The sequence below is a fragment of the Heloderma suspectum genome, chromosome 7 (assembly GCF_057233095.1).
Source record: "Heloderma suspectum isolate Gila_16-S chromosome 7, 16-S_ref, whole genome shotgun sequence".
NCBI lineage: Eukaryota > Metazoa > Chordata > Lepidosauria > Squamata > Helodermatidae > Heloderma > Heloderma suspectum.
Window position 1 is genome coordinate 49,039,227 of NC_139464.1, and position 12,806 is coordinate 49,052,032.

General features: G+C 45.4%; 1 protein-coding gene across 1 annotated transcript in view; it reads right to left on the minus strand.

Moving 5' to 3' along the window:
* Positions 1 to 8,065: 8,065 nt before the first annotated feature.
* Positions 8,066 to 12,806, minus strand: part of EMP1 (epithelial membrane protein 1) — a 35,738-nt gene continuing 30,997 nt past the window's right edge. The window contains exon 5 of the mRNA XM_084810065.1: positions 8,066 to 10,022. Within this exon, the coding sequence (XP_084666191.1) occupies positions 9,862 to 10,022 (161 nt within the window). The 3' untranslated portion in view covers positions 8,066 to 9,861. The remainder of the gene's footprint in view (positions 10,023 to 12,806) is intronic.

Genomic DNA, 12,806 nt, shown 5'->3' on the forward strand with positions numbered 1-12,806 from the left:
TTTTGGTTTTTTTACCCAGCCGTGATAGGCTACGTAAATTCTTATGTGCCCTATCACGGCTGCAAGCCAGGACAGCAATGGCGGTGGCAGCAGCCCGGCCACAACCAGCCAGGAGACCAGCCGCCACCGCCAGAACCGCCGGGCGTCAAGGATTCCGCGGGGGAGGACTGGATCGCCTCCCCCCTCATCGAGGATTCCAGGGGGAGGGACGGAGTGCCTCCCCCCCCCACAAAAGATTCCACGAAAAGGTGAGTTTCGTACATTCCTATGATATCCTGATGAGCAAACTAGCTCAAAGTGGGCTAGATGAAACAACCATCAGATGGATCCACAGTTGGCTACAGAATCGGACTCAAAGAGTGCTTATCAATGGGACCTTCTCAACCTGGGGAGAGGTAACGAGTGGGGTACCGCAGGGCTCAGTCCTGGGCCCAGTGCTCTTCAACATTTTTATTAATGACTTGGATGAGGAGGCGCAGGAAATGCTGATCAAAGTTGCAGATGACACAAAATTGGGAGGGATAGCTAATACTTTGGAAGACAGAAACATCAAAGTGATTTTGATAGGCTGGAATGCTGGGCAGAAAACAACAGAAGGGATAAATTAGTAGGGATAAATGCCAAGTTCTGCACCTAGGAAAAAGAAACCAAATGCACAGTTGCAAGATAGGGGATACGTGGCTCAACAACACTACACGCAAGAAGGATCTTGGAATTGTTGTAGATCACAAGCTGAATATGAGCCAACAGTGTGATGTGGCTGCAAAAAAGGGAAATGCTATTTTGGGCTGCATTAATAGAAGCAAAGCTTCCAAATTCCGGGAAGCACTAGTCCCCCTCTTCTCAGCACTGGTTAGGCCTCATCTGGAGTACCGTTTCCAGTTCTGGGCACTGCACTTTAAGAAGGATGCAGACAAGCTGGAGAGGTTTCAGAGGAGGGCAACAAAGATGGTCAGGGATTCAGGGGACTGGAAACAAAGCCCTATGAGGAGAGACTGAAAGAACTGGGCATGTTTAGCCTTGAGAAGAGAAGACTGAAGGGAGATATGAGAGCGCTCTTCAAGTACTTGAAACGTTGTCACAGAGAGGAAGGCCAGGATCTCTTCTCGATCTTCCCAGAATGCAGGACACGGAATAATGGGCTCAAGTTACAGGAAGCCAGATTCCTGAAAAACTTCCTGACTGTTAGAGCAATACAACAATGGAACCAATTACCTAGGGAGGTGGTGGGCTCTCCCACACTGGAGGCATTCAAGATGAGGCTGAACAGCCATCTGTCGGGGATGCTCTGACTTGGATTCTGCATTGAGCAGGGGGTTGGACTCAATGGTCTTATAGGCCCCTTCCAACCCTACTTTTCTATGATTCTATGATTCTCTCTGTAATTTCCTACTAGTGCAGGAACTAGCAGATCTATGAGCGTTGGCAGCAGAGTTTTGGTTCTCCATCCCATCAGGACATATACTGGCATCCCTGTGATGGAGTAGTTTGATGGGCCAGGAAAGACATATGGGAGTCCAACTCAGGTGACAGTTTTGTGCAGCACCTTCTTTGCTGATTAACTACTGACTCTACATTTCCATTGCTCTGTGGATGTGCTGGGGATGTCCATTATCACTAATGACTGTGTCAGGAATTCCATATATGGAAAAGTGTGCCTTTAACTTCTGGATCACTTCTCTGGCTCCTTATCCTGTAGACTACTGGTTCCCAGAAGATGGAATAGTAATCTACAATTATGAGGTACTGCTTTCTCTTAAAATTAAATAGGTCTGTACCAATCTTCTCCCATGGTCATGTCAGAAGTTCATGTGGCAATAGTCTCTTTCTGTTGATGGTTGTCATGAGAGCAGCAGGTCTCACACCTTTCCATATACATCCCCAACTATGTGTTCATTCCAGGCCAGCCCAGTACACACATTCTCAAGCTCTCCGCAAGCAGCTGTCAACTCCCAAATGTGAGGCATGAATCTTTGTGATGCCTCTCTTGTGCAAAGAAGCTGGAATGACAAGTGTCTGCCTCCATCTTGGGCAGCCCGTCTTGTCTAAGTCCACCTTGGACACCGAGTTCTTCCTTGGATCAAAAATATGCTTCTGCTCCTGCAGGTGCTGGCCTTTTGTTTGCGGCCGGGCCATTCATCCAGAATTACCCACTTCACCACTTGCAGTTGTGCATCGTAATCCGTTGCCTCTTTAATTTCTGTGGCTTTGCTGTTTTCATTTGGAGGTAGCGCATCATGTTGATCAACTCAATGTCCTGATCCCCTGTACAGCTTCTCCTGTGCTGAGCTGATAAGCACTACTCATTGTGTCTGCTTTTCCTGGACAACAACTGATCTCTACCTAGTATTTCTGTAGGCACATCAACATGTAGTATAAACATTTAGGTACTCCAAGAAGAAGCTTTCTCACAATTGTCTCTAGCAGTTTGTGATTAGAAAGCACAGTTACTGGGTATCCATACTTATAGTGGTGGAAACACTCTATTTCAAACACCACGAACAGTAGCTCTTTTCCTATTTGTTCTGTCTCTGACAGGGCTTGGCTTGCATATTCAGTTGGTTGCTCCTGTAAAAGAACTGTACCCAGTCCCTTTTCAGATTCATCACACTGTAGAGTCAGCTGCTTTCCCAGCTGATAGTACCTGAAAATGGTTGATTAATTGCTTAAGGGTGCAATCCTATGTATGTTTAGACAGAAAATGTCCTACACCTCCCAGCTAGCATGACTGGCTGACAAATGTTGGGAGTTGTAGGCGGGACTTATTTCTGTCTAAATATGCATAGGATTGCACCCTTCATCTCTAAAATGTTCACTAATGTGGCCCTGCCCAGTCCCACTCTACAGTGTGTTTTGTCAACTGGTGTAGAGATTCTGCTTCTGCTGCCAAATGTGGGCAAAATTAACCAGGAAGTGTATCATTCCCATGATGTACTGGACCCCGGTCACATCCATTTGCGGTGGCATGTTCTAAATTGCCTCTCCCTAGCTGGGATCGGGCCTTAGTCTTTCAGCTGATAGCACATGCCCTATGCATGTCACCTGCCACTGTTTGAGTTTCATTTTTTCTGGGTTTACTTTGATGTTCCGCTCTCTGCACTGCTGGATGAGTGTAGTTTGTAATTATGGTAGCTTTCTGCCTCTATATCATTTGTCCCTTCCTATAATCACAATGTCATCTGCAATTATCTTCACACCCAGCAATCCTTTGAATGCCTGGTTTAGTTTCCTCTGAAACACTTTAGGTGCTGACGAAATGCCCATGGGAAGGCAGAGCCATCTATAGTGGCCAAAAGGTGTAAAAAATGCAGTCAATTTGCTTGACTCTTCATTAGGGATGTACGAAAGTGACTTACCTGTTCGCGGATTATGTTTATGGTGGGGGGGAGGCGTTCCGTCCCTCCCCCCGGAATCCTCGACTTGGGGGGAGGCACTCCGTTCCTCCCCCCCGGAATCCTCAAACGGCCGGCTGTGCTCTGCAGCAGCTCCACAGAGGAGCCGGCCAGGCCCAGCCAGGCCAGAGCCGTCTGCAGCCAGATTTCTGGTGCAGAGGGCTCTGGGTAACCCCCCCCAAAAAAACCGCGTACGCAAATGGCGGCGGCTATGGCCGCCGCCATTTGCGTTCCTTCTTTTTGGCCGTCTTAATCTACGTAAATATTTACATAGACTATGACTGCGAAAATCAAGGGGAACGCAAATAGCGTAGCGGGCGCTATTTGCGTCCCTTTTTGATTCACCGTTTTAGCCTACGTAAATCTTTACGTAGGCTAAAACGGCGAATCAAAAGGGGATGCAAATAGCTCCCGCTACGCTATTTGCGTTCCCCTTTATTTTCGCTGTCATAGTCTACGTAAATATTTATGTAGACTAAGACGGCCAAAAAGAAGGAACGCAAATGGCGGCGGCCGTAGCCGCCACCATTTGCGTACACGGGTGTTGTTGTTTTTTAAACCCACCCAGCCATGATAGGCTACGTAAAGGTTTACGTAGCCTATCATGTCTTTTTTAAAAAAAATCCACCCAGCCATGATAGGCTACGTAAATCTTTACGTAGCCTATCACATCTTTTTTTTTTTTTTTTTACCAAGACTGGAAATGGCAGCAGCGGCAGCCGGTTGGAAGACCAGCCACCGGAGCCACCGCCGCCACCTGGAAGATCCGCCCCAGGTAAGTCTCGTCCCGGGGAGGATCCGCAGAGGGGCAGGGGGGGCAGGCCGTTCCGCCACAGATTTCGGGGGGCCGAATGCACTGGCATGTGCCCTCACCGAGATCCGTGGCGGAATTCTCTGACATCCCTACTCTTCATCTAGCTTTACATGCCAGAAGCAATTGCCGACATCACAAACTGAATCTTCAGGCTCTGGAGACATCAGGCAGGATATCATCAGTTGTAGGCAATGGGTAATGGCACCTTCTGAGTGCATGGTTTAATGGCTTGGGCTCTATGTAGATCTGAGCTTGCCTAATGGTTTCTTTACTACAAGCATGCTGTTTATCCAGGGAGTGTTAGATTCTTCTATGATGGTGCCCCTTTTCTGCAAACTATCTAGTTCTTTACAAACAGGCTCATCCAATGCCACTGGAAGTTTCTGCCATGGCAAGCAAACTGGATGCAAACTAGACTAAACTCTTAGTGGGTCAGTTTCTAGTCATAGCTCTCCATCAAAACAACCATCTCCCTTGAAAATTTCTCCATAGTTCCTCAGAATAGTAGTTTCCATGGTCCAGAATCTGGGAGAATTCTGTACTGTACAGACAAAATTCTGGTGCTGCAGTCAGATCAAGTCCATTGCTTGGATGGCTGCATTACCTAAAAGGGTGGGTTGATCCCTTTCCTTTACAACTACAGATGTAAGTTGATACATTTTGTCATTTGGGGGATACGTTCGTGCCAGATTGCATTTCCCTGTTGTCTGTGTGATGCTCGTATTGTACGTTATCAGGGAGTGGCTGCTCTGCCTAATGTTTATGTTAGAGTCTAATTCATACTGGGGAACCACATTGCATGATGCGCCACTATTCAGTTGAAATCTCACAGGTTGTTGGCCCAGTAACATTATTGCAAATAATCTTTTTGCTGGTGATGTACCCAGAGTCTGGACTTGATATGGGTTGGGGCTCAGAGAGACTGTCATGACTTCCATATCCTCAGCACTGTCTGTGGCGTTTGCAGTCTCCTGCACATGTCTTAGTACATCCCCCTTCCCTTTTTTTTCTACACACACTCTGGAAGTGGTTGGGTTTACCACAATGTGCATATTGCTGGCCAAACTCAGGGCACTTTCCCTTTCTCTGTTCATGCTACCTACCACAGTAGATGCAGCTCACAATGGGTACAGAATCCTGATTTACTTGTTCCTGCTTTGATGTATTTGTGTATAACAGGGATTGCTTGCACACGTAGGGTTTTTAGTCTGGTTTTGGAGGCCTCTGCTTCCCAAGTTATATCCAGGTATTTGCCTAAGGTAAGATCACCCTCTCGGAGCAGGTGCTCTTCCAACTCGAGTCCAGTATGCCACACACAATTCTGTCCCTGATCAGCGAAACTTCTAGCTCTCCAAACTCACATGTACTTAGGGATGCTGGAGAAATCCACAACGGAACCAAATGAGTTCGGATTTTTATGAATCTGACCGCAGATTCTGCAGTAGACTGGCTTTTCCTCATCAGATGGATTCCAGACTTCTAACCTTCAGGAATCTTGCACAAATTTCATTGTAGAAAAATGTGCAAAAATAAAAAACAAAATCCTGGCTGAAAATGCACATTTCCTCCATAGGCTAAAGCATGAAAACGTGCATTTTGGAGGGATTTGCACATTTTGTGGGAATTTGTAAACTAAAAAATCCAATTCCAGCAATGGGTAGATGACAGAACGAAAGGTGCCTGACAACGTGCAAAACACAGACGAAATGGATTTTACACAATCCATACATCCCTACATGTCCTTTTCAGCACTGTGACACAGCAATCTAATCCTTCTCCTTTCTGCTGATTTCGTGTAAAGAATGTATATCTCGCCACTGTCTCACTGCACTTTGGACAGTGCACTTTGGAGACCAGTAGGCCTCTAAAGCTGCTAGCAGATCTAACAATGTTGAGGCAGTGCTGAGCTTTAGGCCGGAGTATATCTTTCTTCCCTGCTCCCCAGTAAGGTAAAATAAAAGTTTCACTTTCCTGCTTTCATCTTCTTTAGGTGCGGCCAGGTCTATACAGAGCTCAAACTCCTGCTTCCAGCAGGTCCATTCTTGGGCCAGGCTCTTGTCTACAAAATCCAGGCCTCCTGGAAGTTTCAGTCATTGTGCCATGTCTGCTTGTCCTAAAAATCACTCCAGATATTTTTAAAGCAACCACTGCCGCCATGTTTCATTAGCATAAATCTCTTGCAGTCTTTAGATTAGAGGAAAGAACTTTATTCTGTTCTATGAGTGCTCATCCAGACTTCCCTAGGCAAGCTGCAGTGAATGAGAGCCCCTACCACAAACTTCCTGTCCCAGAACTTCCTGTTCCCTTACTAGATTGTGAGTCTCTTGACTTAGTTCCATTACTCATGATACACTGCCTCCGCACATGGAGGATCAGGTTTAGTTGTCATGGCTAATTACCATTGATAGGCAATCCTCCATAAATCTGGTACTCACTGCCTTTTGTGAAGCAAGGTTCTGCTCCGTTGGGAGTGTGGTGTTGTTGTAAGTAGGGATGAATGAATCTGCCAGTTTTCTCCCACATTCAGTTTTCTTAGATCTCAAGTTTTTTCCCTCCCGAATATGAAGAAATTAGCACATTTTGGTGAGTTCTTATCAAAAAGTGAGCTGAAATGAAATTCTCACCCATCCATAATTGTAAGAAGTATATGAACCTTATCATAGAATCATAGAACAATAGGGTTGGAAGGGGCCTATAAGTCCATCGAGTCCAACCCCCCTTATAAAGGGCGTAGTGATGGGTCTTTAGCATGGAGCAGGAGCTAGAATAAAGAATGTTCCTTGAGTGTTTTCACTGTTGTCAGCAGCACCATTACCATAGTCATTTCTAAATGTTTCAAAATAAAAACTGTTTTAAATGTCTTTGCTGCAGTGTCATCTCGCTGCTGTTTTAGGGCAAAATGATGTATGACATGACTGATCTGTGTGTAGATTTTCAGATAGATAGATAGATAGATAGATAGATAGATAGATAGATTATCTATCTATCTATCTATCTGACTGTAAAGCAGGTTACAAGTGCTCCTATTTTGATCAGAGCAACAGTTTTCCCAGTCTGAATGCCCCCCTCCCAAGTTGTTATTAGGCTAGCCCCACAGCAGAAAAAACACAGGCATGGCACAGGTACCTGCATTTTTTTTTTCCTCCACTGCTATGCTCTGTAGCAGTTTCGGGGGGATGGGGTGATCTGATGAATGGCAGACGGGGAAGAGTCCTGTCCCCCTGCTTGTGCTGTTTGAGTTAAAATAAGACACACACACACACACACACACAACTTGGCTTACAAAGTGTTTTTTAAAGCTAGCAGATTCAGTCTCCTGCATTGTATGTGGTTTGGCCCTTACACTCTGTTAGCCCCAGGCACTGGCTCTTTAGATCAGAGGTGGGTGGGCAGAAGTTAGACCTCGATCTCCTGCTAGATCTATGGGTGATTTGCAGTAGATCAGCAAGGATTTCAGAGTCAGGGTTGTTGAACAGCAGCAGCAACAAAATGGCTCCCCTGACCCCTCCCACCCTAAATTATACTGCTGAAAGAAAGAAAGCTTGGGATAACCAGGAGTGGATTTTTGTGTGGAAGGACTGTAAACTCCATTCCGTTCTGATATTCAAAATAAAGTCCTGGGCTCAGAATTCTTTAATTTGAAGTGTATGTCTTTTTTGCATCAGGCTCCTGTTGGTGGATCTTGGGGTTCTAACAAAAAACAAAGTAGATCTTGAAAGCCTGAAATCTGCCCACCCCTGCTCTAGATCACCCAGCCATGTGGTAGTAACACTGCACTTGGCAGGTGTGTGTGTGGCAGTGGGGGCGGGGGAGCAACATGATATATGCTGAAAGAAGAACAATTCAAGAAAGATTCTTTTGTATGATAAAGGGAACTGGATTTTATTTATTTATTTACTTACTTATTTATTTATTTATATCCCTACTGCTAGGAACACTTGTATAAAAATATTTACAATGACTGCACATGAAACAAACGTTGAAAAATGGCAAGTACAATAGCAAAACATTATCCACCAAATTACAAAAGTGTACATGTAAAAAGAATGTACAGAAAGAGAGAGACAGAGAGAGACAGAGAGAGAGAGAGAGGAAGGAAGGAAGGAAGGAAGGAAGGAAGGAAGGAAGGAAGAAAAAGAAAGAAAGAAAGAAAGACTGTTTATACTAAACTTGCAGCCCTGAATTTGTCTCCCCCTTTCACATGGCTGGAGTGGCATAAAGCAAAGAGAGTGTCAGCCTCTTGCCACTCATAGTTTCCACTCATTATTCTAACATCTAAATGGCACGGATACATGGACTTAAAATCCTGATGCAGACCATAATTATGACATAATAATTCTTTCCATCTCCATGCAGCCATTTCCTGCTTGTCCTTCTGTTTGCAAAATGTAATTAGCGGGGCTTCTCCTTTGTCCCCTGGGAGATGTTTTGTATGAGATGAAGGCATGGGGAAAAAAATTAAGACAGGCACAACAAATTGAAGGCCCTTCCCCGAAGTGATCTAGCTAAGCAGAAATCTGACTCAGGAGCCCTCTTCTGACCCACAGGCAACATTTCTTGTTGGATATTATGCCCTTTAAAAAACAAGGTACATATTATACTGTTATCTAAAAAAAAACACCCCTATTTTAAAAACATCCCCCAACCCTGTCCTATGCATCAATGAGATAAAGTTGTTGATTACTTATAGATAGTTGGAATTTGGTGGTGAGAGGTGAGATTCCATGAGCCAAAGTTGAATGCCTCAATGATCTGACTAGAACCAGCCCTTTCCATCTTAGTGCTTATGGAATATGCACATCACAGACCTAACAGTTCGGTGGCATCACGGGGACCCCATCAGATTTTCATCATGCAGCGGCATCAAGTGGGTGCACAGTGAGCTCGAATGGAAAGTCACACGCCTTAATGACATTCCTCTGAGCGCTAAGGACTCCATTCTACATAATTAAGGCCCTTGCCTGCTCCTCCTCCCTATCCCACCTTCTGCCCACCTCTTTTTTTATTCCCCATTGGCTGCTGTTTTCCCCCTGATCTCTTCAGCAGCAGTAGTGCTATTCCTTTTCTTTAAAAAAAAAGATGGTGATGGAAATAGAAAAGCTTACATTTGTTATAATGATGGAATTTGGCCTCACTTCAGTCAGGCTGCTTCGATGATGTCATGTTTTTCATTTTTCAAGAAAATGTAACTAGGGATCTGTACTGTCATTCAATTTTGCGGGCCTGACACTCACCTCACTACACCTTCCACAAGGCATGGGAATGGGTAGTGGAATGCCTGGTGATGGATCCTAGCTGCTGAAGGTTTAGGGAGGGAAGTGGTTGAGCTTCGAGCATTTCTGTAGCCTGTGAGGCAGAGCATTAAAGTCCTTTAAGGTGGGATGCACAAATGATTGTGTGAGAGAAAGGAGATCGCCTCTGGCTACTTTGGAGGTTCTTCAGCCATTGTCATGGTCCCAGCGTCCATGATAGTAGAGAGTCTGCAGCAGCTTTTCTCTCTCTGGTGGATTCATTTCCACGACTGAGCATGTTAAGTGAGCAGTGTATGAATTAATTACTTTTGACAAACAGTTCTCATAGCAAAGTGACTTTACATCCCTCCCGCAAACCCCCCAATTTCCAATCCTCCCTCCCAATTCTACCCACATGACTCTCTCATTTCTTTCTGAGTACAAGATACAGAACCCCAATGATGAAGCTGAAGCAAAAGCAAATCCAGGTGAGGATGAAAGAGTAGCCATGGTGGTCTAGTTTGCCTTTGTAGTATCGTGGAAATCGAGCAGTGTAGATAGAGGCAGCGATCAAAATGAACAGCCCTGTGAAGGGAAAGAGAGAATTGGGGAGATGCCCTAAATCTACAGGTCATCTATACGATCTCAGGAGCCACAATGGTGGCACATGTAAGTGAGCAGCAAGACATAGAGAGACACAGGTTGGCTCCCATAATTTGAAGATGAAAAAAAATCTATACGGAGTTGATTGTACACGCTTGTTATTAGAAAACATCAAATCCATGATATAGCTTTCAATGACTGGGTAGCTCAAAAATTATGGGGTTATCTGGCCTCTTCCACATGGACAAAGTCTACCTGAATATTTTTATTTATTTATTTATTAAATTTATTAATTGCCCATCTGGCTGGTCACCCAGCCACTCTGGGCAATGTACAACATATAATAAAACAGTTTAAGACAATAAAATTCTACAGTAAAAACATTTTCTAAAATACCCTAACCCACTCCAAATGCCTACCTGAACAACCACGTTTTTAATGCACGGCAGAAGCTCATTAAAGAGGGGGCATGGCGGAGTTCCCTAGGGAGGGAGTTCCACAGAGTGGGGGCCACCACAGAAAAGGCCCTCTCCCTCGTCTCCACCAGTCTAGCTGTCCTGGCTGATGGGACAGAGAGAAGGCCGTCCGAGGCTGATCTTGTTAAACAGCCTGTCTGCTGTTGCTGGAGGTGCTCCTTAAGATAGGCTGGGCCGGAACCATATAGGGTTTTAAAGGTCAAAACCAACACCTTGAATTTGGCCCAGAAAACAACTGGTAACCAGTGCAACTCCTTCAGCACTGGAGTGATGTGATCTCGCCGGTAGCTGCCTTTAATCAGGCGAGCCGCCGCGTTCTGTATCAGCTGCAGCTTCCGAACCGTCTTCAAGGGTAACCCCACGTAGAGCACATTACAGTAGTCTAAACGAGAGGAGACCAGGGCATGTACTACTGATGGGAGCAGATGGTCGGGAAGGAAGGGGCGCAGCTGCCATATCAGATGGAGTTGATACAGCGCTGTCCAGCTCACAGCTGACACCTGAGCCTCCATGGACAGCTGGGAGTCTAAAATGACCCCCAGGCTGCTGACCTGGTCTTTCAAGGGTAGCAGTACCCCATTCAACACCAGGTCAACATCCCCCAGCTTCCTCTTGTCTCCCACCAAAAGTACCTCGGTCTTGTCAGGGTTCAGCTTCAGCTTATTCCTCCCCATCCAGCCACTCACTGTCTCCAGACATTTGGACAGGGATTCTACGGCCAACTTTGGTGAAGATCTGAATGAGAGGTAGAGCTGCGTGTCATCCGCATATTGGTGACACTGCACCCCAAACCTCCTGATGATAGCCCCCAGCGGCTTCATATAGATGTTAAATAGCATCGGGGAGAGGATGGAACCCTGTGGCACCCCACAAGTGAGCGGCTACGGGTCTGAAACCTCCTCTCCCAGTGCTACCCTCTGGTACCTGCCAGAGAGGAAGGACCGGAACCATTGCAATATGGTGTCTCCAATGCCCAACCCCTCCAGGCGGTCCAGGAGGATACCGTGGTCAATGGTATCAAAATTTTGGTATCAAAATTCAAAGTCAACAGTATCAAAATTTTGGAATAAATGCACTTGCACTCTGGACTAGTGCACTTAAACTCATGCACAAAGATAGCAGCTTACACTGTCACAAGGGTAGGATACTTGAAGGATTGCCTCTTCCCACATGTCCCACCTTCATTATCCGAGGCTCTCCTCCAAGTGCCCCTACCAAATGAGGTGCAGTGGGTGGCCATGAATGAAAGGGCCTTTTTAGCAGTGGCCTCCAGCTGTAGAATGCCCTCACCAGAGAAGTCTGCCTGGTGCCTACTTTAACATTTTTCCAGTGCCAGGCAAAGTTTTTAATTCCCACCCACCCTCTTCCGCACAGCCCTTTTAATATATGTGGTGGTTTAGTATTGTTTTAGCTCTGTGGATTTCTATCTGTTCTTCTCCTTTGTATTTTAATTTATTTAATGGTGTGAAGTTGTGTTCCCCTGCTGTTTTTTACATGGCCTGTGTTGTGTGAGAAGTTCTTTCATTTGTTTGTCCTGAACCTACAGGCAAGTAATTTCACTGGATGACCTCAAGCTCCAGTATTTTGAATGAGAGTAGAGTATTTTCTTTCCATTTACTGTATTTACAGTGTTCATAATTGTACACACCTCCATTATCATGTCCCCACATAATCGTCTTTTTTTCCCCAAAGGCCTCGTACACCTTCTGTCATAGGGTAGATGCTCCAGTCCATCTTCCCAATCATCTGAGGGCTGCTTTACATGTTACTGTCTTTGAGTCTTATCCTATGCACGATTAATCAGAATTAAGTCCCCCTGAGTACAGTGACACTTGTTTTCAAGTAAGTGTGTGTAGGAATACTGTCTTAATGATGGACTGCATGTACAGAGGCCTCCCTATGCCTGCAGTGGGCACTTATTCCAACAGCCATTACCAGTATGAATGGAGGAAGAGTGTTGGGACATACAGGGCTTTACAGTTATGGCAGAAGATAAAAAGTTGCACCTGCAGTCCCATTTCTCTTTAGCCAGTTGGTGCAGTTGGTGGCAGTGCTTACCCAGTGTTTCTGTTTTCCTTAGGTGAGTAAATGCACAACCATTTTCAAGGCTGCTGATGGTTATCAATGCTCTTCTAATGGCTGGAAAGAGCCTTTTGACCCTAGTTAGACCTCTCCTAGCTGGCTTCAAGAGGGGTAAGAAAACTGTCAGCATCATGGAAGTTTCAACCCATATTTTCTCCCCCCACTTCTAGGACAACCAGAGCTTTCATCTTTGCTCAGCTATAAGTAT